The sequence below is a fragment of the Neoarius graeffei genome, chromosome 16 (genome assembly GCF_027579695.1).
Source record: "Neoarius graeffei isolate fNeoGra1 chromosome 16, fNeoGra1.pri, whole genome shotgun sequence".
Taxonomy (NCBI): Eukaryota; Metazoa; Chordata; class Actinopteri; order Siluriformes; family Ariidae; genus Neoarius; species Neoarius graeffei.
This window is the reverse complement of record NC_083584.1, coordinates 30,154,280-30,180,956: the sequence shown is the minus strand read 5'-3', so window position 1 is coordinate 30,180,956 and position 26,677 is coordinate 30,154,280. Positions and strand designations below refer to the sequence as shown.

The window sequence follows — 26,677 nt, the reverse complement described above, 5'->3', positions numbered from 1 at the left end:
GTTTGCAGTTTGTTCTGCAATCATGCAAATTATACATTTATTTTTATTGTATTATTGTTATTGTTGATACAGAGTACTGTTTGGTTTTTTTTGAAAGATAAGTACTAATATATTTATTTTTTTCTTCCTACTTAGGCAAGCTATCCCATTATCACACACACGCACAGACACACAAACTATTTTAGGACATGCACATGTTTATATGGTAATCCTGCAGAAGAATTCCTGCCCCATGTCCTTGAGCCCTGTCAGGGTGCAGGTGAAATTTTGCATATCCTTGTGCAAATTCTGTGTGTGTGTGTGTGTGTGTGTGTGTGTGTGTGTGTGTGTCAGTTAGGATTAGATATATGCACTAGTATCTACCCTATGGCTATGTAACACTATTAAATTCCACTTTTCAACGAATGGGTGTATTTTAAGGGAAAAAAACCAACAATAACGGAGTTCATCTGGCTGTGATCCGATCCGTCAGGCCTAAGCCATGTGTATCAGCGGGGGACTGTTTTGTCATATCTGGTCGTGGAGGAGGTAGTGGCCTTTCTAAGCCTTTGCCAGGTGTACGCTCTCCTCCTGCTGTCCCAAGGGAGGCGGAGCCTGGCGCTCCTCTCATTTCCCTGGCAAATGCTGTCTCCAGTTCCCCCTTCTAGTCACAAGTCATACAGATCTCTGGAACACAAGCAGCAAGCAGACATGGGATCTGTGGCAGCCGTCATGAATCTGCTCCTATGTGCCATGCCAATCATCTCAGGTAAGATGATAAGGTCTTAAGCAGACCTTCAGCAATTAAGGATGAAGCGTTTACTTTATTCTGTCATATCCTGTAGAGCAAAGCTATTGTAAGAGGGGGAATCTTCTGTACTGGTGATTTGATGGTAAAACACGTTGTCCTGGACGTTGTATATTTTGTTGTATGTCTTATTTGCTGGATCACAGTAAAATCAATAAATAAGTATATCAGACACTGGATGTAAAAGCCTTAAGGGTTTACGTATGAAGATGGGTATTACATTTTTGATTTCTGTTCATCTTTTTTTTTTTTTTTAAGATGTATGTTTTATATTTGTGTAAATCTCTAGGACAGCGGGGGGGATCATTAAATTCTCACCAAACTCAAGTGAACCTCAAGTTCCCTTATCTTATGAGCCATCGCATGTTGCGTACAGCTAAAACATCACAAGGCGATTATTCATTTTTTGTTGTTGTTTCTGTTTTTATTTCTACAATATGCAGTCGATGCTTCTTGATTAGAATGCCATTTATTTCCACCTTAACAATCTCCAGTGCCACCATGTGAATCGTCTCGTACGACTTACTAAAAGGGCCTTTAATTGTTGCAGGGGAAGCACTTATTGCCTTGGAGATCTCTTAGTCACCACAACAATCTGTGGTTTGTTTGTAGACAACAGGAGCAGAAAGGGCCAAGCACATTTCATGTTATTCAGCATAGTATGCAGTAAACAGTGACACACTTCGAGCCTGCAGTCCACTTTCTTCCCTCTCTGTGCAGCTCGTCATGTGTTATAGGGGTGTTCTTATTTATTATTTAGGACACAACATGAGCCACAGAGGAATCTATTGTAATGCATAACATGGTACAGCAAAGAGAGAGTGTGTGTGTGTGTGTGTGTGTGTGTGTGTGTGTGTGTGTGTGTGTGTGTGTGTGTGTGTGTGTGTGTGTGTGTGTGTGTGTGAGCGCGTGCTACGGCCTCATGGTGCCTTCCTAGCAACATATACAGATCAGCAGCTGTCATTTAAGATTAGGTAACTGATCTCTACCTCTTTACACTTTACCATTCATGTGTGTTAAACTTCCAGGCAACCTTTTTTTTTTTTACTATTTGTATATTCCATATAATGTAGTATAGTGAGCTTACTAAGATCACTCTTCTAAACCCTTGTTAGTGTTAATGTTAGTGTTTTCTCCTAATATGTGTTCCTTTGAGAGCAAGCTAAAGTCTGTTGCTTTAACAGGGGACAAGAGTGTCATGATCTAATACCCAGCAGTTCCTTCACACCGCGTTTAGTGTTTACTCTAAGACCAGTTTCGACAATTTAAAAAGGATCTTGTGTTTGGTTACAATAATCCAGTATACCCTGTCAATATTTGTACTTGCCAGTTACAGGACAGATCGAGCGACTCACCTTCAGAGGTGATTAAACAGCAGCATGTGTACAAACGTCATACAGCAGAGTTTGGTTTTATGGTCTTGCATTTTTTATTTTTTTAATTTGAAGTCACTCAGATATGGCTTTTCATGTTTTACAGTGTCCCATACACTCATCGGCCGCTTTATTAGGATCACCCATGCACCTGCTGTTTTATGGTTATCTAATCAGCCAATCCTTTGAGAGCAGCACAGTGCATCAAATCATGTAGATACAAATCGAGCGCTTCAGTTAATGTTCACTTCTTCAAACATCTCATCTCATCTCATTATCTCTAGCCGCTTTATCCTGTTCTACAGGGTCGCAGGCAAGCTGGAGCCTATCCCAGCTGACTACGGGCGAAAGGCGGGGTACACCCTGGACAAGTCGCCAGGTCATCACAGGGCTGACACATAGACACAGACAACCATTCACACTCACATTCACACCTACGGTCAATTTAGAGTCACCAGTTAACCTAACCTGCATGTCTTTGGACTGTGGGGGAAACCGGAGCACCCGGAGGAAACCCACACGGACACGGGGAGAACATGCAAACTCCGCACAGAAAGGCCCTCGCCGGCCACGGGGCTCGAACCCGGACCTTCTTGCTGTGAGGCGACAGCGCTAACCACTACACCACCGTGCCGCCCTTCAAACATCAGAATGGGAAAAATTTGTGATGTCTGAGTGTGGCTTTCACTCTGGCGTGGGTGTTGGTTTGAGCCAGATGGACCGGTTTGAGTATTTCAGAAACTGCTGATCTCCTGGGGTTTTCACACACAACAGTCTCTAGAGTTGACACAGAATGGTGCGAAAAACAAAAAACACTGAGTTTTTTGAGTGACAGTTCTGTCGGTGGAAAAGTCTTGTTGATAAGAGGAAAATGGCAAGAATAGTTTGAGCTGCCAGGAAGGATATAGTAACTCATGGCAACTCTTTACAACCGTGGTGAGCAGAAAAGCATCTCAACATGCAGCAGCAGAAGACCACATTGGGTTCCACTCCTGCAGCCAAGAACAGGAATCTTAGAATCAAGAACAAGTTCCTATTGGGTGGCATGGTGGTGTAGTGGTTAGCACTGTCACCTCACAGCAAGAAGGTTCTGGGTTTGAGCCCACTGGTCGACGGGGGCCTTTCTGTGTGGAGTTTGCAAGTTCTCCCCGTGTTTGCGTGGGTTTCTTCCGGGTGCTCCGGTTTCCCCCGCAGTCCAAAGACATGAAGTTAGGTTAACATGGGGCAGCCATGGCCTAAGGTTAGGCTGAAGTGCCCTTGAGCAAGGCACCTAACCCCCAACTGCTCCGCACTGTAGCATTTCTGCCCAGTGCTCTGGGTATGTGTATGTGTGCTCATTGCTCACTTGTGTGTGCATGTGTGTGTTCACTGCTTCAGATGGGTTAAATGCAGAAATTAAATTTCACTGTGCTTGAGTTTGAGCTTGGCTTCTTCTTAGCTTCTATTAAAGTGATCGGTGAGTGTATGTGTCACAAATAAGATTAAAACTAAAAAAGACTAGCCAAAAACACAAGCAGAGGAACCTGTAGTGTGCAAATGGACAGCATGCAAATTCAGACTTTGAACTGAAAGATCACTGACTGATAGAGAAGTTGAGGGAGTTTCGGTGTAAGCTAGGTTTAGTTTGTTAAGCCCATAGGACACTGGTTAATTATGCATCTCTGTTGTGTCAAAGGAAAATATTTCAGTTCCATTCTGGGCGTGGGCGTGCAGAGTGGAAAAAATTATCCTAATGTAAAAACAAAGGAATTGTGTCTAAACATGAATTAAGCCTGAGTGAAAAGGAAAAAGTATCCACACAGTATTTAAAAGTAAAAAGTGAAAGATGTTAAACTAAAATCCAAAGTGGATTTATAATTCTTTTAACAAGTCACATGACTCTGCTTGTATGTAAAATTATGAACATTCCGATAAGCTTATACTTCTTAACTTTTATACATCTTTATTCATATGAAAATGTACTACATTTTGCCACAACACATGTTTCTTACAATTAGTATGTTTAACAGTTATTCTATGAAATCGAGTCGTACATGAGCTGATAGCCGATGAGAAACATAGCGCCGAGTTGTCTATAAGCCATGTACAATGAGATTGAGTGGAATAACTGTTTTATTCGATCCACATTCACTGGATTTTGAGAAACAGAGCATTTTTATTTTTATTTTTTGCAAATTCGATAAATAAAAGCTTCATACAAAACATCCAACAAAATCATTTCCTCTTAGAATGTAAACAAACCGGCAAAATGACAGTAGCAATTTGTGAAAAATTCTATAACAATAATAATTCTTGAAAAATGAAAAAAAGATCCGTTCTTACCATCAAATACTTTCATTCCATATCTTGTTGCTCTTTTTGTATTTTGGGGGTTTTGTTTTCGAGTAGAGTTTTTATTTTGTCCTTGGTTGGTTCAGCAACATGCTCCGCCATTTTGTTTTTCTCTACTCATGGTATATGAGCTGATAGCCTAGTAGTAGAGTAGCCAGGCAGAGCCTGTGATTGCTCATATCCAGTGAATGTGGATAGAATAAAACGTATTGTACTTGAATATGAGACTAATTTGCAGTTTGTGCATGAAAATGGTTCGTTGTACTATCCCAATAATCAATTAGTTAAAAAGTACAGCATGGACTGTCAGAAAGAAAAACAATATTTGAGTCATTATATTTGAGATCTTTAATGAGTACATGTTGTTTTTCCTGGTAAAGGTACTCATTTACACTTGCAGGTGTGGTTGCTGTCAGCATAATAATCTTGGCTGGGGTTTCACACATATAACTTGTTTTTGTCTCTGTCTCAAAGGCGCTAACAGAGAGCTCATTTCGGTGCCTTCGGTCGTGCATGGGATCAAAGGCAAGCCGCTCTCCATAGCAGTGGAAACAAAATTTGATGAAGAAGGAGTGCAGTTCCAAGGTACCTGGTTTCAGCTCAGCCCTAAATCTAATCATCTGGTGACGTTTGATAAGAACAGAGCAATCCATAACATGCTCCTGAAGGAAACAGTGGTGCGCATCACTCCTCCCATCGTCTCTCTGAACTTTACAAGTTTGGAAGACGCAGATGAGGGAGACTACCAGCTAACAATCAACATCATCCATACTCGTCATAATAAATCAGAGACTGTTACCAAGAATGTGCGGATTACAGTCAACGGTAAGAATGGTTTCACTTCTCTGATATGGTAACTGACCCGGTTATGCCATTTTTTTAGCCTTCAGTTCATGGTTTATGTGTGATCCTATGGGAACTGGGCTGGCTTTGTTTTTGTTTTGTTTTTGTCATAGTAGAGAGGTTCAAAATGTGAAAATGTTCAACTTTACAGAAAAGCACCATGTTACAGTGCCCCCTAAGGGTCAGGGTAGGGATTTTTGTTTGTTTGTTTTGAACCATTTTTGCATTCCCTTCTCAGTACATTTAGCTCACAATAATGGTTAGGGTTAATGCTAAGGTACTGCAAGCGAGCTTTCTTTTTAACCTCACAACCAATCAGGTCACAAATGATTGATTGAAAAAACAAAATGGAGGACAAAGTAAAAACAGTGAAAATTTTATCTTGTTAGTTCATGAATAGGGGTGGCACAGCGATATAGTGGTTAGCACTGTCGTCTCACAGCAAGAAGGTTCGGGTTCGAGCCCCGTGGCCGGCGAGGGCCTTTCTGTGTGGAGTTTGCATGTTCTCCCCGTGTCCGCGTGGGTTTCCTCCGGGTGCTCCGGTTTCCCCCACAGTCCAAAGACATGCAGGTTAGGTTAACTGGTGACTCTAAATTGAGCGTAGGTGTGAATGTGAGTGTGAATGGTTGTCTGTGTCTATGTGTCAGCCCTGTGATGACCTGGAGACTTGTCCAGGGTGTACCCCGCCTTTCGCCCGTAGTCAGCTGGGATAGGCTCCAGCTTGCCTGCGACCCTGTAGAACAAGATAAAGCGGCTACAGATAATGAGATGAGATGAGTTCATGAATAGGGGTGGCACAGCGATATAGTGGTTAGCACTGTCATCTCACAGCAAGAAGGTCCTGGGTTCGAGCCCAGTGGCTGACAGGGCCTTTCTGTGTGGAGTTTGCATGTTCTCCCCGTGTCCGCGTGGGTTTCCTCCGGGTGCTCCGGTTTCCCCCACAGTCCAAAGACATGCAGGTTAGGTTAACTGGTGGCTCTAAATTGACTGTAGGTGTGAATGGTTGTTTGTCTCTATGTGCTAACCCTGTGATGACCTAGTGACTTGTCCAGGGTGTACCCCGCCTCTCGCCCGTAGTCAGCTGGGATAGGCTCCAGCTTGTCCATAACCCTGTACGGGATAAGCGGCTACAGATAATGGATGGATGGATAGTTGAATTGAAAATATTTAATTGCCAGTATTGTAGTGTAACACAATATAATTTAAACACTTACCTATTTTGGGGGCTTTGAGTTGTTTGTGATGTGACGTCCCACTTTAACTTTCGCTGCGCACAGTCAAGTCGCACAAGCAGCACAAACTCTCTTTCTTGACCTTCTTTCTCCAGAGCTACAGAAAATGCAAATGAGCTCCTCATCCTTAGATATAAACCGATCTCCTTTTCATCTTTGTTACTAATGACAATAATTCTAATCTAGACAGCAAGCTAATGTTGGTAATTTAGCTGATACTAGCAAGGACATGTTATGGACTGTTGTATAATCTGCTTTTTTCATATTAGCACAAAAGGTTCTCTGACTAACACTTTTTCTGTAAAAAGCATCCTTTGGTGTTGATAATATTTTTTGCAATTTCCCCATTATAGCACCTCCTTCAGAATGAATGTCTTTGAATGAATGTGTTTGTGGTGCCCACTTCTGTTAAAATGATTTTCTTTTAAAGGTGCAGTTTGTAATGTTTAAAATGTTCCACGTCTTCTAGAAATCATATAGGTTCAAGCGTACTTTAGAAAAAGTGTGATCTGCAATACTGCAGTGCAGTTGACGTCACAGCGTTCTGCATTTCAGGTTTCTGTTTCAAATGTTCTGGTCCAGGATAGTTAGCTCCGTGCCCTTAGCTGGAACAGACAAACTTGCTCAGTTCCTTTTCTTGGAAATATACAGTCGGTAGTTTTTTAGTTGTGGGGAAGAGGGACAAATTCTGGGTTTTTACTGAGGAAGCACTAACATTATTTAACTGTTCCTTTCAAGGGAGTAACTTTGATTTTGACATTGGTGGGGACACAAAAGTGATCCAAGGCAGAGCTTCCAAAAGGTGTTTTTTTTTCCATTAGCAATCATAATTTCATGCCATGCAGATCTTATAGGTTAATGAGGGCAGCTGTGGCCTAATGGTTAGGGAGTTGGTCTTTGGGTTGCAGGTTCAAATCCCACCCTTATCTCTCCCTATGTCTCCATCCATGGCTGTGTGAGATACGGGGGGTTGATGGGCGGGTAGTCATGGCTGCTGTGGGAAGTGTGCTGCTTTTACAGCAGATGGAGTGATAGCTGGGATAGCCAACCATGTAAGTTAGCGAGAAACAGGTAGCTAATCAGAGAATGTTAGAGGGGGGATTATGAGCAGTGTCATACATTTAACCCTTTGTGTGCCATATAATCATTGCTCAGGTTAGGACATCGGTTTTATTGATCGTGATTCCACAGTAGCGGCTGAATATTGGTAGGGACACGTCCCTAGTGTCCCTACCCAAAATTACGCCCTAGGTTCCTTTAATATATGTATGTGCTCTGAGATTCAGCTTCTTTAGAATAATTACCTGCATATACATGCTTGGAAACAACACTAACAACATATACTACACAAAAGTGCAGGTCTAATAAGTACTCTTGAAACTTTATTTGCATGTTTTCTTTTTTCTTTCTTTTTTTGGTGCATAATTAAAAACGTGCTGTTTACAATTTTCCATCTATTGAGCAAATTTGAATATTGATCTCATAAAACACTTTTTTCCAGCCCAATTTGGTTTTCTTTTCTTATTTTCCATGAATTAGTAATTGACAGTAATTGTTGGTTAATTTCTATTAACCCCTTCGGACACAAGGAAAAATGCGATGGAACTTCATGTGTACAATTGTACACATTATGTTTGAAGGGGTTAATGGGATGGAATTTTACTACAACAATACAGTCACTGAAATAAATCCCCAAGGATTTCAGAGAGCAAACTTTGACAGATTCTGTGTAAGACCCTCAAATCATTCTCTTACCTAAACTAAAATCCTTAAAAGAAACATCCTCCACGAAACACATTCAATTGAAATATTGTCAGGTACTTACTGACTTTTTTCATCCATCCATTATCCGTAACCGCTTATCCTGTGCAGGGTCACGGGCAAGCTGGAGCCTATCCCAGCTGACTACGGGCGAGAGGCGGGGTACACCCTGGACAAGTCGCCAGGTCATCGCAGGGCTGACACATAGACACAGACAACCATTCACTCTCACATTCACACCTACGGTCAATTTAGAGTCACCAGTTAACCTAACCTGCATGTCTTTGGACTGTGGGGGAAACCGGAGCACCCGGAGGAAACCCATGCAGACACAGGGAGAACATGCAAACTCCACACAGAAAGGCCCCCATTGGCCACTGAGCTCGAATCCAGAACCTTCTTGCTGTAAGGCGACAGTGCTAACCACTACACCACTGTGCCACCCTACTTACAGGATAAGAATAAGGCTTTGCTGTCAGCTCCTAAAAACAACACAGGAACAAGAGCATCCTTTCTCACATAGCCAGTTAGACGTCTACGAGATATCAAGCACAATGGTGTTTAAGGTGGAATTAGCATGAAAGCTAAAACTTTGGAACTTTATCTGTTTGAGAAGAAAGTGAGAGAGCTGGACAAACTGAAGTACTAAAGCACTGCTGCAATGCTCTCTTCAGGTAGAGTTGAAGTGAGGGCTAAATCTCACTGCCACCACTATTAGTGGGTAGTCAAAAGGCATTGTGGGTAATGTAGGAGATGGTTAACCAAAATGAAAATAGACCAACATGGAGATAAATTAGCTGTAAACTAAAAAAGTTAACTTAAGTATTTAATTACAAAATAAATCTTGGACACTAGTAAAGGCCATATCATTACATCCAAAGTGTATATTTTCTTTAATTTTATCTTAGTTTCTTTTTACCTCCGCCTGTTGGAGGAGGTTATGTTTTTGTCTCTATTTGTTTGTCTATTCCCAATGTAACTCAAAGTAGTGAACAGGTGTTGATGAAATTGTGATGTAAATTGAGCCATGGCCCAAAGAACAACTGATGAGATTTTGATGCAAATTTGGATATGTTTGTGGATCCAATACTCTTGATTTTTCCAACAAAACTCAAAAAGTAATGAACAGATTTTGATGAAATTTTGAAGAAAGGTTGACCATGGCCCACAGAACAATTGATTAGATTTTGATGCAAATTTGGATATGTTTGTGGATCCAAGTCTTTTTTGAATTTTCCAACAAAACTCAAAAAGTAATGAACTGATTTTGATGAAATTTTGAAGAAAAGTTGGCCATGGCGGGGCGGCATGGTGGTGTAGTGGTTAGCGCTGTCGCCTCACAGCAAGAAGGTCCGGGTTCGAGCCCTGTGGCCGGCGAGGGCCTTTCTGTGCGGAGTTTGCATGTTCTCCCCGTGTCCGCGTGGGTTTCCTCCGGGTGCTCCGGTTTCCCCCACAGTCCAAAGACATGCAGGTTAGGTTAACTGGTGACTCTAAATTGACCGTAGGTGTGAATGTGAGTGTGAATGGTTGTCTGTGTCTATGTGTCAGCCCTGTGATGACCTGGCGACTTGTCCAGGGTGTACCCCGCCTTTCGCCCGTAGTCAGCTGGGATAGGCTCCAGCTTGCCTGCGACCCTGTAGAAGGATAAAGCGGCTAGAGATAATGAGATGAGATGAGATGAGGTTGGCCATGGCCCAAGGAACAATTAATTAGATTTTGATGCAAATTTGGCGGCACGGTGGTGTAGTGGTTAGCATTGTCGCCTCACAGCAAGAAGGTTCTGGGTTTGAGCCCAGCGACCGGTGATGGCCTTTCTGTGTGGAGTTTGCATGTTCTCCCTGTGTCTGCATGGGTTTCTTCCGGGTGCTCCAGTTTCCTCCACAGTCCAAAGACATGCAGGTTAGGCTAATTGGTGGCTCTACATTGACCTTGAGTGTGAATGGTTGTTTGTCTCTCTGTCAGCCCTGCGATGATCTGGTGACTTGTCCAGGGTGTACCCCACCTCTCGCCCATAGTCAGCTGAGATAGGCTCCAGTTTGCCTGTGACCCTGTAGAACAGGATAAGTGGCTACAGATAATGGATGGATGTGAGGAAAGGTGAACCAAGGAACAATTGATTAGATTTTGATCCAAATCAGAATATGTGGCTTGGCAGAGGTGAGCACTCAACCGAGTGCCTTTCTAGTTTACAAGCTGATTTATACAACCAAGCTCTGTTTCTAATGTAACCCCTTTTAGACTGAGTTTTACTGCATTTGCATTCTCCAGTTCCTCTTTCCATCCCTGTGGTTGAGAAAAGCTCTAAAGGCCCACTTGTGGAAGACCAGGACAACATTACTTTGACCTGCACTGTGGAGAAAGGAACTAAGCCGAAGTTTGAGTGGTTTAGAAACAACAATCCAGTCAACCCAAGCAAGCGTCACATGTTCTTGCATAACAACAGCACCCTGTCCATTAGCCCAGTGAAGAAGGAGGATATTGGCATGTACAGCTGTGTGGTCAAAAACCCCATCAGCAATTTCCGAAGTAAAGTCATGGATCTCAGTATATACTGTGAGTGTTCCACTTTTCTTTGTTTCCTCATTCATATCATAAACTATGTTATTTAAGTTCACTCCCAGTATTTCTGCTTCTCTCATATATCCTTTTCGGTCACAGTCTCTAGTAAATCATTATGGGTTGTATCGAGTAAGTTCCTCTTGCTGCATCAGAACTGGCTAATGTTTGCACTATAGCGACCTGTTGTGTGATGATATTACATCTCTACTGTTATTGTACATGAGTACTTTTACACATTAGTACTCATTTACTTTGACAAATTAAGTTTTCTGCATTATTTACTGCATTAGAAAACATCACTAACAACCTGTAAACTTACCCAGTAACCATTGCAAACATATTAATGAATACAGAAGTTCCTATTGGTGGACTCATAGATGAAAAAAAACCCCATATTTAACAGTTATTCCACGAAATCGAGTTGTACATGAGCTGATAGCCGACGAGGCACAGAGTGCTGAGTAGGCTACAAGCCATGTACGATGAGATTGAGTGGAATAACTGTTTTATTCTATCCATCTTCACCGGATTTTGGGAAACATCCATCCGTTTTCTTCTGCTTATCCGAAGTCGGGTCACAGTGGCAGCAGGCTAAGAAGGGTATTCCAGGCATCCCTCTCCCCAGCAATGCTTTCCAGTTCCTCCTGGGGGATCCTGAGGCACTCCCAGGCCAGATGAGATATATAATCTCTCCAGCGTGTTCTAGGTCTACCCCAAGGTCTCCTCCCAGTTGGACATGCCCGGAAAACCTCCAAAGGAAGGCGCCCAGGAGGCATCCTAATCGGATGCCTGAACCACCTCAGCTGACTCCTTTTGACATGAAGGAGCAGTGGCTCTACTCTAAGATCCCTCCGGATATCTGAGCTCCTCACCCTATTTCTAAGGGTGAGCCCAGCCACCCTATGGAGAAAGCTCATTTCAGCCACCTGTATCTGCAGTCTCATTCTTTCAGTCACTACCCAAAGCTCATGACCATAGGTGAGGGTTGGAATGTAGATTGACTGGTAAATTGAAAGCTTTGCCTTCCAGCTAAGCTCCCTCTTCACCACGATGGACCGGTACAACGCCTGCATTACTGTTGATGCCAGCCTAATCTGCCTGTCCATCTCACGCTCCATTTTGCTATCACTCACTCGTGAACAAGACCCCAAGATACTTGAACTCCTTCACTTGGGGCAGCAACTCATTCCCAACCCAGAGGGAGTACTCCACCATTTTCTGGCAGAGAACCATGACCTCAGACTTGGAGGTGCTGACTCTAATCCCAGCCACTTCACTCTCAGCTGCAAACTGTCCCAGTGCTTGTTGAAGGTCACACTCTGAAGAAGTCAACAGAACCACATTATCTGCAAAGAGCAAAGATGCAATTCTGAGGTTCCCAAACTGAACACCCTCCTCACACTGGCTGTGCCTTGAGATCCCATCCATGAATATCACAAACAGGATCGGTGACAAGGGGCAGCCTTGGCAGAGTCCAACACCCACCAGGAACATGTTTGACTTTGTGCCAAGAATTCAGACACAGTTCACACTTTGGTTGTACAAGGACAGGATGGCTCATAACAACGGCCCTGATACCCCATACTCCTACAGTGTCCCCCACAAGAGCCCTTGGGAGACACGGCCATTAGCCTTTTCCAAATCTACGAAACACATGTAGACTGGCTGGTCATACTCCTATGAACCCCCCACCAACCCTGCCAGGGTAAAGAGCTGGTTCACTGTTCCATGGCCAGGATGGAATCCTCATTGCTCCTTGTGAATCTGAGGCTCGACAGTTGGTCGGAGCCTCCTTTCCAGCACCCTGGAATAAACTTTCCCGGGGAGGCTGAGCAGTGTGATACCCCTATAATTGGAGCACACTCTCTGGTTCCCTTTTTTGAAAAGAGGAACCACCATCCTGGTCTGCCACTCCACAGGCACTGTACCCGACCTCCACGTGACATTGAAGAGGCATGTCAGCCAAGACAGCCCAACAATGTCCAGAGCCTTCAGCATCTCAGGGCAAATCTCATCCCCCCCTGACACCTTGCCACCGAGGAGCTTCTTGACTGACCTCTGTCAGAAATATGGGTGAAGCTTCCTCCAAGTCCTCAGACTCCACCTCCTCCATGGAGGATGGGTAGGATGGGTTCAGGAGTTCCTCAAAGTGCTCCTTCCACTGCCTGACAATATCCCCAGTTCAGGTCAGCAGTTCTCCTCCCCGGCTGTGCACAGCCTGAGGCAAGCTCTGCTTCCCTTTCCTGAGTCGCTGAACAGTTTGCCAGAACTTCCTTGAGTCCAACTGAAAGTCCTTCTCCATGGCCTCCCTGAACTGCTCCCACACCTGGGTTTTTGCTTCAGCAACTGCCGAAGCTGCAGCCTTTCTGGCCTCCCAGTACCTACCTGTTGCCTCAAGGGACCCCTGGGCCAACCAAGCCCGAAAGGCCTCTTTCTTCAGCTTGACAGCTTCCTTCACCGCCGGTGTCCACCAGCGGGTTCTTAGGTTCCTGCCACGACAGGTACTGATGGCCTTTTGGCCACAGCTACCACCAGCCACCTCTACTATGGAGGCATTGAACATGGTCCATTCGGATTCCATGTCCCCAACCTCCCACGGGATGCACGAAAAGCTCTTCCGGAGGTGGGAATTGAAGACCTCACGAACAGAGGACTCCACCAGACATTCCCAGTTCACCCTCACTACACACTTGAGTTTGCCAGGTCTGTCCGGCAGCCTCCCCCACCATCTGATCCAACTCACCACCAGGTGGTGATCAGTTGACAGCTCTGCTCCTCTCTTCAACTGAGTGTCCAAGACATATGGCCGCAGATCTGATGATACAACCACAAAGTCGATCATCAATCTTTGGCCTAAGGTGTTCTGGTACCAGGTACACTTATGAACCACCTTATGCTCAAACATGGTGTTTGTTATGGCCAATCCATGATGAGCACAGAAGTCCAACAACAAAACACTACTCGGGTTTAGATCAGGCAGGCTGTTCCTCCCAATCACCTCCCTCCAGGTTTCTCCATCATTGCCCACATGAGTATTGAAATCCCCCAGCAGAACTATGGAGTCCCCAGTCGGCACCCCTTCCAGGACACTGCCCAGCAACTCCAAGAAGGCTGAATACTCTGCACTGCTGTTTCGTGCATAAGCACAAACAACAGTCATAGTTTTCCTCTCTGCAACTTGCAGTCACGTAGAGGCAACCCTCTCATTCTCTGGAGAGAACTCCAACACAGCAGCGCTCAGTTGGGGGCTCATGAGTATCCCCACACCTGCCCGGTGCCTCTCACCCTGGTCAACACCAGAAAAGGAGAGATTCCACTCCCTCTCCAGGAATTTGGTTCCAGAACCAGTGCTATGCATGGAGGCGAGCCCAATTATATCTAGTTGGTACCAATCTGCTCCCGCACCAGCTCTGGTTCCTTCCCCACCAGAGAAATTTTGAGAATTTTGAGGCAAAAAAGGATCTGCAGCACCTCGCCCAGGAGTGGGAGACCGGGGCCTTCTCCTGGAGCCAGACCTGGGAGGGGAACTCACCAGCGAGCATCTGGTGGCTGGGTCTTGGCCCACAGGGCCCAGCTGGGCCCAGCCGGAAGAAATTACATGATGCCGCCGCCATGTAGGCCCACCACCCGCAAGGCCAGGCACTGGGGTAGGGTGCAATGTGAGCCGGGTGGCAGGCAAAGGTGGGATCCTGGGCATGCTGATCCTCGGCAGCGCAGACGAGTGATTTTGAGAAACAGAGCAATTTTATTTTTTGCAAATTCGTTAAATAAAAACTTTATACAAAACATCGAACAAAATTATTTCTGCTTAGAATGTAAACAAACTGGCAAAATGACAGTAGCAATTTGTGAAAAATGCTATAATAATAATTCTTGAAAAATAAAAAAAGATATGTTCTTACCATTAGATACTTTTATTCCATGTTTTGTTGCTTTTTTTTTTGTATTTTGGGGGGTTTGTTTCCGAGTAGTTTTTATTTCGTCCTCGGTTGGTTCAGCAACATGGTCTACCATTTTCTTCTTTTTCTTTAGGGTTTTTTGGTGGTTGGCAAACCAACTTAAAGGTGCATTACTGCCACTGACTGGGCTGGAGTGTGGAACAGGAGATATTGGGGGGAAAACTATATTTTTTTAGATATTTCTGTTTCTTTTAAATACTTGATAACAAAGTGATTCTTGATTTGCTCCGCCATTTTGTTTTTCTCTACTCACGGTATATGAGCTGATAGCCTAGTAGTAGAGTAGCCAGTCAGAGCCTGTGATTGCTCATATTCAGTGAATGTGGATAGAATAAAAAGTTTTATATAAGTTTTTGCTGTCTATGATGTGTTACCAAGCCCATCAAACCTGTTCAGCTGGGGGAAGGTAGAGTCACCAGCCTGTGCCCTGTGCCAGAAAAGGGGGACACTGGAGCACATCCTTAGCAGCTGCCCAAGAGCTTTGGGCGAGGGACGCTACCACTGGCGCCATGACCAAGTGCTAAGGGCGATTGCGAATACCATCTGCAACGGTATCAACCAGTGCAAGCGCCTCCGCCCTGCAAAGCAGACCATCGCTTTTGTGAGAGCCGGGGAGAAACCACTAGCTGTGGCCAGGACCAAGTATTCTGGTTTGTTGGCAACAGCTCAAGACTGGGAGTTGAGAGCTGACTTGGGAAGGCAACTTAAGTTCCCAGAAAAGGTAGCCACAACAACGCTAAGACGAGATCTAGTCCTCACCTCAGAAACCATCAAACAGGTGGTCCTCTTGGAGCTCACTGTCCCGTGGGAGGAGCGCATTGAGGAAGCTAATGAGAGGAAGAGAGCTAAGTATGCTCAACTAGTGGAGGAGTGCCGTCGCAATGGGTGGGGGACAAGATGTGAACTCATTGAGGTTGGATGTAGAGGGTTTGCAGGTCAGTCCCTCTGTAGGGCTTATAACATGCTGGGCATCACAGGGGCAAGGAGGCAAAGGGCCATAAAGGAAGCCACTGAGGCAGCTGAAGTTGCCTCACGGTAGCTGTGGATCAAAAGAGGAGATCCGTGGACAGGGTAGCGCTACCTGAACACAAGCTGGGGCTTGATTACCCCTGGCTGGGTCGCCTGGGTGAGAGTGTATGATGTTTGAAAGACCCGAAACACTTGAAGACCCCAGGTAACATCACTGAAGATGTGTCCAGGTTGCATCACTTGCTGATGTATGGTATAAGCTGCTTGGCTTATTTACTTGCTTCATTGTTTAATTCTGATTGGTCAAAAAGTGTTGATTGATTTTCTGTAAATCCAGCTTTAACAGTAGTTCTGGCTGCAAGGTTGATATGAATATATTCATTCTCGTTGTTGCTATAGTAACAAATAACTGAAAGATTGTTGACATTGTGACTTATCGAAGGAGTCTTCAATGTCAGTACCTTGAAACCATTAGTAAATTTTCCGCCACATAAAAGAACGGAGGACTTTGCTTTTTCTGCTTATTCTGTAACATGACAAGTTGTGTTTTTTCCCTTTAAGAGAGAGAGATAAAAGAGACACTTGTGAGGGAAAGACTGTTTATAGCTGCTAAATCATAAATGACAAATGAAACTTGTTTGCAGATATTTTGCAACATTAACAGATTAATAAAAAAGGTATAATATTTTATTCTTTAATTATTATTAAACGTACTAATTGGCAAATTGCTGTGTTAAAATAGGAATAAAACACTTTGGGGTGTGATGTTACAGGAAAGTAATCAAATATGGAAGGATAATGGCATCACACTACCACGTCACTGATTATTTTCCTATAACAGCATGCCCTGTTCTGTTTTATTCCCTGCAAACTCATTAATACAAGTGTTACCATTACTTGTGGTGTATTAATGCTAAGGTTCATGGTTTATCACTGTTAACTAATCCAGTAAATGCTGTAAATTAAGGGAATCTTAATGTGAACTGTTACTGATTATTGTTAATGAGACCATCTTTCCCCTGTCAGATGGCCCCTACAACCTGGAAGTATACTGTGAACAGGGTCTGAGAACTGGCAAGGTGTTCACTGTACATCAGGGTGAGATGGTGTTTTTTGACTGTCTAGCCGACTCCAACCCTCCGAACACCTGTGTGTGGATTTCCAGACGTGACAACGGCACAGAAGTGCTCATGACCGGCCCACGCTTTGAGGTGGCTTCTCTCAAGCTGGGCCATGCCACGGAGTTCTTGTGCAGGGCTTTTAACAACGTAACCAATAAACAGGATGAGACTCACTTCACACTTTTAGTGGCCAATCTTGGCAAAGGTAATGACGGGACGATATTTATTTGGATATTTATCAGGATGTTCTGCTTGACTTTGTATGGAGAGATATTTCCCAGCCATGGCTCACCGTGTCAAAGTCGATTATAATGATTTGGCCGAGAGCATCTGATAAACACGCTGTATGCCTAACAAAAGCCACCGTTTTGTTTAGTTTTTTTTTCCCCCTAGTTGCTATAGGTACACATCACAATACCTTGTGAGAAATATGTGTTGCATGAAAAGTAAATAGAGGCTGAGAGCTGTTCCGAGAGCCTGCTGTTGTTTTTAACAGCATCTATATTTCCAGTTTTATGCTAATCTTAGCTTTAAATTTCACAGCTATTCAAAATCAGAAGTGAATGCAGATTCAATTTCACTCCTGTTACAAGTATTTATGTATATTTGTCCTGGGTAAAGCCAGATTTAGAGACTTACAGACTACCATTTTTATATATTTTTTTATTGGCACCTTTTAATGGAACTGTCTGTTAAATTTACATGCCTTTTATTTACAAGCACCACAGACCACACTGATATTAATCAATTATTCTAGAATTAGAGAGATTTTTATAAAAATATACTCGAATAAATATTGAAAATTAAAAAAAAAAAATCTGTTTCTAGGCAGAGAAACTCTTGTCCAGGAGAAAACTGCAGTGTCCTTTTTAACCATCATCGTCTTCTCGTTACTCATTATTGTCTGCGTGCTAATTGTGCTCTTCAGGAAGTCCTGCCGTCCAAAAAAAGGTACTAAGTGTTTCTAAAAAGTCTCACCCAGCCAGGTTGTTCTGGGATTTGAGTTTAAGCAAATGACAAAATTATTCCGTAATTTGACTGCAGCTATGAGCAGGCTTAGACATACAGGTTTTATTCAAATCAGCTTTAGTTGATGAGAAGGGAAAGTTCTGAAGTTTTATTGTGAATACTTCCTCACATGGCTATGATATCATATCTAATTATATATTCTTCCCTCCTACAGTGTTCATGAAAATCTACAGCAGGTAAGAAAACTGGGGCTTGATTCAATATTTACAGAGGGACATATTTACTTTATTACTCTGTGGTTAAATGATGTCTGGTTTGGTCCCTCCCCCTTCAGGCCTGTCCCAGAAGAGAAAGGTCTTCATCGCTCAGGTAAGCACCCTGCATGATTTATTCACTAAAGCAACAAGTGTGTGTTGTTAAGCAGTGCTGTGTACATAGCTGCTGGTCACACAGATATATTAGAACCGTTTTATCAGCTTCAGAACTGTTCATCGTAATTACAGGGTTGAGGTTTAGTCAGCGCAAGCCATAAATATTTGAGGAAGAATGAAAACATCAGTTTTGATGTCTGTACAGTTACTGACGTAATTAGTAGTGGTGTCTGTGGTTTGATGTGGAAGTAGCGAGCTTGTTTTTCGAACAAAGTGAAAGCAGTCAGTAGACGTAAATAGGGAGTGAATATACAGGTGGGATATACAGTACTAAGAAGTGTAAGAAGCAGCACAGCTAAAGAGACAAGGTAACAATATGTATTACAAACAACAACAACAACAATAATAATAATAATAATAATAATAATAATAATAATAATAATAATCCAGAATCAAAGATCAAGGTCGTTCGAATTGTTACTGGCACCTTGAGTTCCATTCCAAGGACGTTAAAAACATACTTAGACATTTTGGATGTGAAGTATGACATTATGACCCTACAAAAGTCAGCTGTGCTCGGAACTGCCCACGGACTGTGAAAGGTGCTGTCTCTCTGAGATCCTTGGTCTGACTTGACAGATAGCTGAAAACTCCAGTACACTAATGTCACCACAATTTTGTACTGTGTGACAATGCAATAAAAATAATAATGCAACCCCGATTCCAAAAAAGTTGGGACAAAGTACAAATTGTAAATAAAAACGGAATGCAATAATTTACAAATCTCAAAAACTGATCTTGTATTCACAATAGAACATAGACAACATATCAAATGTCGAAAGTGAGACATTTTGAAATTTCATGCCAAATATTGGCTCATTTGAAATTTCATGACAGCAACACATCTCAAAAAAGTTGGGACAGGGGCAATAAGAGGCTGGAAAAGTTAAAGGTACAAAAAAGGAACAGCTGGAGGACCAAATTGCAACTCATTAGGTCAATTGGCAATAGGTCATTAACATGACTGGGTATAAAAAGAGCATCTTGGAGTGGCAGCGGCTCTCAGAAGTAAAGGTGGGAAGAGGATCACCAATCCCCCTAATTCTGCGCCGACAAATAGTGGAGCAATATCAGAAAGGAGTTCGACAGTGTAAAATTGCAAAGTGTTTGAACATATCATCATCTACAGTGCATAATATCATCAAAAGATTCAGAGAATCTGGAAGAATCTCTGTGCGTAAGGGTCAAGGCCGGAAAACCATACTGGGTGCCCGTGATCTTCGGGCCCTTAGACGGCACTGCGTCACATATACCCTGTCCACACTAGGGATTTTGTACCGATACGAAACTACTTTCGTACCGCAACACCTGTCCACACTAGCAACTATACCGGTACTGTAGCGGTATAACTGTATCAGTACGAAACCCACAAATGTATGGGTTTCGTACCGGTACAGTATTGGTACTGTAGCGCTTCACTGTAGTGTGGACAGATGAAGCAGCTCTGTATCGATACAAATATAATGCGCATGCGCAAAGTCACACACCTCAATCGATGTCTTCGCTGAATAAAATAGTGAAGAACGGAGATTCGTTTGTTTCTTTCTCAACTGCCTCGCGCGTTTTATACGATTCGACTGAATAAATGACCACCAGAAATACAGACTGTACATTGACAACAAAAAGCACACACACGTTGTTTCATCCGTACGGAAGCCGAGAGAGGCCCTTCATATAATCCTTTTTTTATTCACCTTGTTATCCCGAGATAATGACATAATTAATTCAGGATCTCGAGAAAACAACACAGCTAATTCGAGATCTCGAGAAAACAAAACCATTATTTCGAGATCTCGAGAAAACAAAACAATTATTTCATGATCTCGAGTAAACAGCTGAGAAATGGTGCATTCAGGTACGCCAAGAGACTTGTGATATGCTGACTTTGGGGCTATTTCTCATTCTGTATAGACGCAACTTTGGTCATTAGAATGTCTGGAATAATCGATCACCTAATAAGGCAGTATTTTGATCAGGGGTTGACACAGGGAGAGATTGCATTAAGTCTTTCAATAAGGGATAATTTCAAAATTAGTCCGCGGCACCTCCGCAGAAGACTGGCCCGGCTTCGTCTCTACCGACGGAGATACAGTGATCCAGCTGAGATCATGAAATAATTGTTTTGTTTTCTCGAGATCTCGAAATAACGGATGCCATATATTCTCGGAAGGAAGTTACTCGGTAACCACGGAAACATTTCGCGCACGCGCATTTCAACTACCGTGAAAGAAAACCGCAAACATTTCTCACTAGTGTGGACAGATGCACTAAACTGTACCGGTATACTTTGTATCGATACAGTTATACCACTATCGTACCGGTATAAGTGTGAACACAGCAATACAGGCATGCTTCTGTATTGGAAATCACAAAATGGGCTCTGGAATATTTCCAGAGAACATTATCTGTGAACACAATTCACCGTGCCATCCGCCGTTGCCAGCGAAAACTCTATAGTTCAAAGAAGAAGCCGTATCTAAACATGATCCAGAAGCGCAGACGTCTTCTCTGGGCCAAGGCTCATTTAAAATGGACTGTGGCAAAGTGGAAAACTGTTCTGTGGTCAGACGAATCAAAATTTGAAGTTCTTTATGGAAATCAGGGACGCCGTGTCATTCGGACTAAAGAGCAGAAGGACGACCCAAGTTGTTATCAGCGCTCAGTTCAGAAGCCTGCATCTCTGATGGTATGGGGTTGCATTAGTGCGTGTGGCATGGGCAGCTTACACATCTGGAAAGACACCATCAATGCTGAAAGGTATATCCAGGTTCTAGAGCAACATATGCTCCCATCCAGACGACGTCTCTTTCAGGGAAGACCTTGCATTTTCCAACATGACAATGCCAAACCACATACTGCATCAATTACAGCGTCATGGCTGCATAGAAGAAGGGTCCGGGTACTGAACTGGCCAGCCTGCAGTCCAGATCTTTCACCCACAGAAAACATTTGGCACATCATAAAACGGAAGATACGACAAAAAAGACCTAAGACAGTTGAGCAACTAGAATCCTACATTAGACAAGAATGGGTTAACATTCCTATCCCTAAACTTGAGCAACTTGTCTCCTCAGTCCCCAGACGTTTACAGACTGTTGTAAAGAGAAAAGGGGATGTCTCACAGTGGTAAACATGGCCTTGTCCCAACTTTTTTGAGATGTGTTGTTGTCATGAAATTTAAAATCACCTAATTTTTTTCTTTAAATGATACATTTTCTCAGTTTAAACATTTGATATGTCATCTATGTTCTATTCTGAATAAAATATGGAATTTTGAAACTTCCACATCATTGCATTCCATTTTTATTTACAATTTGCACTTTGTCCCAACTTTTTTGGAATCGGGGTTGTAAATAAAAACGGAATGCAATGATATGGAAGTTTCAAAATTCCATATTTTATTCAGAATAGAACATAGATGACATATCAAATGTTTAAACTGAGAAAATGTATCATTTAAAGAGAAAAATTAGGTGATTTTAAATTTCATGACAACAACACATCTCAAAAAAGTTGGGACAAGGCCATGTTTACCACTGTGAGACATCCCCTTTTCTCTTTACAACAGTCTGTAAACGTCTGGGGACTGAGGAGACAAGTTGCTCAAGTTTAGGGATAGGAATGTTAACCCATTCTTGTCTAATGTAGGATTCTAGTTGCTCAACTGTCTTAGGTCTTTTTTGTCGTATCTTCCGTTTTATGATGTGCCAAATGTTTTCTGTGGGTGAAAGATCTGGACTGCAGGCTGGCCAGTTCAGTACCCGGACCCTTCTTCTATGCAGCCATGACGCTGTAATTGATGCAGTATGTGGTTTGGCATTGTCATGTTGGAAAATGCAAGGTCTTCCCTGAAAGAGACGTCGTCTGGATGGGAGCATATGTTGCTCTAGAACCTGGATATACCTTTCAGCATTGATGGTGTCTTTCCAGATGTGTAAGCTGCCCATGCCACACGCACTAATGCAACCCCATACCATCAGAGATGCAGGCTTCTGAACTGAGCGCTGATAACAACTTGGGTCGTCCTTCTCCTCTTTAGTCCGAATGACACGGCGTCCCTGATTTCCATAAAGAACTTCAAATTTTGATTCGTCTGACCACAGAACAGTTTTCCACTTTGCCACAGTCCATTTTAAATGAGCCTTGGCCCAGAGAAGACGTCTGCGCTTCTGGATCATGTTTAGATATGGCTTCTTCTTTGAACTATAGAGTTTTAGCTGGCAACGGCGGATGGCACGGTGAATTGTGTTCACAGATAATGTTCTCTGGAAATATTCCTGAGCCCATTTTGTGATTTCCAATACAGAAGCATGCCTGTATGTGATGCAGTGCCATCTAAGGGCCCGAAGATCACGGGCACTCGGTATGGTTTTCCGGCCTTGACCCTTACGCACAGAGATTCTTCCAGATTCTCTGAATCTTTTGATGATATTATGCACTGTAGATGATGATATGTTCAAACTCTTTGCACTTTTACACTGTCGAACTCCTTTCTGATATTGCTCCACTATTTGTCGGCGCAGAATTAGGGGGATTGGTGATCCTCTTCCTATCTTTACTTCTGAGAGCCGCTACCACTCCAAGATGCTCTTTTTGTACCCAGTCATGTTAATGACCTATTGCCAGTTGACCTAATGAGTTGCAATTTGGTCCTCCAGCTGTTCCTTTTTTGTACCTTTAACTTTTCCAGCCTCTTATTGCCCCGTCCCAACTTTTTTGAGATGTGTTACTGTCATGAAATTTCAAATGAGCCAATATTTGGCATGAAATTTCAAAATGTCTCACTTTTGACATTTGATATGTTGTCTATGTTCTATTGTGAATACAATATCAGTTTTTGAGATTTGTAAATTATTGCATTCCGTTTTTATTTACAATTTGTACTTTGTCCCAACTTTTTTGGAACTGGGGTTGTACAATTTGTATTTTGTCCCAACTTTTTTGGAATCGGGGTTGTATTATTATTATTATTATTATTATTATTATTAATACATTCTATAAATAATAAATGAACAATTATAACAATAACTCGAATAAAATTAATCCATTATTATTATTATCATTATTATTATTACTACTGGGCGGCACGGTGGTGTAGAGGTTAGCACTGTCGCCTCACAGCAAGAAGGTCCGGGTTCGAGCCCCGTGGCCGGCGAGGGCCTTTCTGTGTGGAGTTTGCATGTTCTCCCCGTGTCTGCGTGGGTTTCCTCCGGGTGCTCCGGTTTCCCCCACAGTCCAAAGACATGCAGGTTAGGTTAACTGGTGACTCTAAATTGAGCGTAGGTGTGAATGTGAGTGTGAATGGTTGTCTGTGTCTATGTGTCAGCCCTGTGATGACCTGGTGACTTGTCCAGGGTGTACCCCGCCTTTCGCCCGTAGTCAGCTGGGATAGGCTCCAGCTTGCCTGCGACCCTGTAGAACAGGATAAAGCGGCTAGAGATAATGAGATGAGATTATTACTACCTATATTTACCTTAAAATGATAATAAACTGACAAAAACAAAGACAAATTTCAAACAACATACAACAAAAAGTAAAGGAAATTCAATTTCAAAAAGAGAAAATTAATATTCAGCAAGGTACTGAACACTTTTATGATTGACAATGATTTTAAAAGATAAGATAAAATAAGATAAGATAAACTTTTTTCATCCCTCGGTTGGGAAATTTACGTTCCAGCAACTCACAGATAGAAAAAAAGTCAGGAATAAACAGTAACAAAAAATAGAGTGCAATAAAAGTATTTTAAAAAAAGACTATCGAAAAAAATATATCTATGTGTAAAAAAAAAGTTAAATCATGGGCTATGTACATAATATACACAACTAAATAAGAATGGAGCTTAAATAAGAATAGTACTTCAACAGAAATAGAATATTGCACTAATAAAATACTTGCAGCTGAAATAGAAATAGAATAAAGGTGACTTGAATACTTTGTCAGATTTTCTGAAATGGAGTAAAGCACGACACTATTAATCCCAAAAGTCTCAAGTTGGTGTTTAGTTGTTTGCGTTAAAGCATATAACTACTAAATAATGATCATGGATTGTTCACTGACTACCATGAAACTAATTTCTTTTTGTCCTCTGAATAAATTCGAGTCCAAAATCTTTTTAAGGTTTAAAGACTATTGTCTGATCCCTTACAGTGTTTCATACATGTCGGCCATCAATGCATCATTATCCTTATTATTCTCTTCTGCTAGGCCATGAGGATGCCACTGAGGATTTTGGCATCTATGAGTTTGTTTCCGTACCTGGGAAAATGGAGTCCAGGGAGGTTAGTCATCTGTTCTACCTGTTTCTGTTCTGTTAGGGATGGAACCAAATTCAATGCATTATTCAGAATGAACAGGTGATTTTTTTTTAAGGAAGCTTGCTGGAATTGTTAACAGGGCATTGGTTTTTAAGAGTGCATTGGGTGAAAAAAAAGGCCAATAAATGGGAATAAAGCATTAAACAGTCCTGCACTCATCTCTATTTCAGCCCAGTTATTAAAGCTAGACGGCCTTTTGATTTAATAAAATCAGTGAAGTTTAGTTCCCTCTGAAATTTGGTCATTGTGATAGATGTTTATTTCTGCAATATCTCAAAAAAAGAAAAAAGAGGCCATTCTGTGGCTGGGAAGTTATTTAATTTGAGGGGATTCCACAGCAAATAATGTGCATGAAATCGCTCGCTTCGTGCAGTCAAGCAGACGGAGGAAGTCTGTGTGCGCATGTGCAGGTTTACCTTCTTCTTCTTTTGGGTTTTACAGCAGCTGGCATCCACAGTGTTGCATTACTGCCATCTACAGGTTTACCTTGACCGTGCACTGACAGTTCCATCATTCTGTCGCTAAACGAACAGCTGATCACACCGAGGTGCTCGCTGACCGCCGATATTTATTAGTTTGGTCCTGCGTTTCCTTTCCTTCGCAACATAACGTCTTTTCTTCTCGCTTTCCGTTACTGTAGTCGGTCTTTCACGTTTCATTCCTGTCTTCCATTTTTCTCTCCTGTTTCAAATTTGTATCCCACAATGCCTTGCGCGAACAGGGAAAGCCCACCACATGATGCAGGATGTAGTATCTTGAATTGGGTCATGGTGAAGCAGGAAAAAATAGCAGAGATTTTAGGGCCACATGGCCCAAATTCAATAATTGTTCTATTTAAAAAGACAATAAAATTGGAAGTCTGTGATTCAAATTCAGTAGCTTTCAGTCCACTAAACAAAAACAATTGGGTGTCAGGGAAAATTCTTTTTATGACCTAAACTTGAAAAATGTGAAAGGCAGTCTAGCTTTAACTTGAGTGATGTAGCTGTGTTTGAGGAACTGAAAGAAAGAAAGAAAGAAAGAAAGAAAGAAAGAAAGAAAGAAAGAAAGAAAGAAAGAAAGAAAGAAAGAAAGAAAGAAAGAAAGATCCCCTTTCATTTTGGGTGAAAATCCAAATACAAGTTCAGATATTTGGAGCACGAAAGAGATACAGATGCAGAAAGATGCTAATAGAGCTCGAAGAATTGTGTTACACCCCAAGTTTGAAGTGAGTTAGTTTTCTATAATCTTCTCTCCGTGTTCCCAGGCATCATGCAGATCTCTGACACGGCTCGATTCAGCCCGAGATTTGCATACCACCATCTATGATGTCATCAAGCATGTTCCTGAAACTCCAACACTGAGTTTGCTGAAGTGAGCGACATGTTTCATGGAAACAAACAGGATTTAGGGAAGAAGTGTTTGTGCAAAGACTAAAAAAAAACACTCCAAAAAAAAAAAGCACTGGCGATGCTGGTCAATGCCATCCTTTCTTTATTTCTTCCTAGCATCACGTGAATGCAGTTTTACTCTTTTAAAATTAGATAATATAAGACCCTTAATGAAGCAGGAATCATAATTATAATCCAATGATACATAAAGATGATATTTAGATATTTATTTACTAAATATTTCATCAGGGTCTTCAGTTTTGTATATTGCATTTCTTGCTTTTTGTTCCCGTTATTTACCTGTCACTGACATTCAGCTTTAGTGGTATTACTGGATATCTGAAAAGCTTTACAATAATTATGACATGATTTTGATATCTGTTTATACATTACTGGCTTAATCGATACCTGAGAGTATTTATCTATTTATATAGCAATATCAAACGCAGACTAGCCACTGCTCCATCTGTCATGCATGTAAATATATGCAGGTTTTTTTTATTCTAATACTGTATTTTTGCACACTGCAGTGTCATTCTACCTGTGGAATTCAGATATGCTCTGTATATTACATTGCAGATGCAATTTGTTGCAAATATTCACAGTTTATGAGGAAAAAAAACTCTTTATTTTGAAAATAAAGATTTATACCAGT

The 26,677-nt window shown here is 42.2% G+C and overlaps 1 protein-coding gene across 3 annotated transcripts; it reads left to right on the top strand.

The window, feature by feature from the left end:
- Positions 1 to 428: 428 nt before the first annotated feature.
- hepacam2 (HEPACAM family member 2) lies at positions 429 to 26,677 on the top strand. 3 transcript variants are annotated; one of them, XM_060942756.1, is made up of 9 exons: positions 432 to 748; positions 4,966 to 5,316; positions 10,596 to 10,880; positions 16,841 to 17,140; positions 17,764 to 17,886; positions 18,119 to 18,140; positions 18,239 to 18,273; positions 24,543 to 24,616; positions 25,899 to 26,677. In XM_060942756.1, exons 1-9 carry the CDS (start codon positions 622 to 624, stop codon positions 26,007 to 26,009), a joined length of 1,428 nt encoding a protein of 475 aa, XP_060798739.1. In that variant the 5' UTR covers positions 432 to 621; the 3' UTR covers positions 26,010 to 26,677. The 3 variants fall into 3 exon arrangements, with proteins under 3 accessions (XP_060798741.1, XP_060798739.1, XP_060798740.1); XM_060942758.1 differs by lacking the exon at positions 10,596 to 10,880 and having other exon boundaries at positions 429 to 748; XM_060942757.1 differs by lacking the exon at positions 17,764 to 17,886.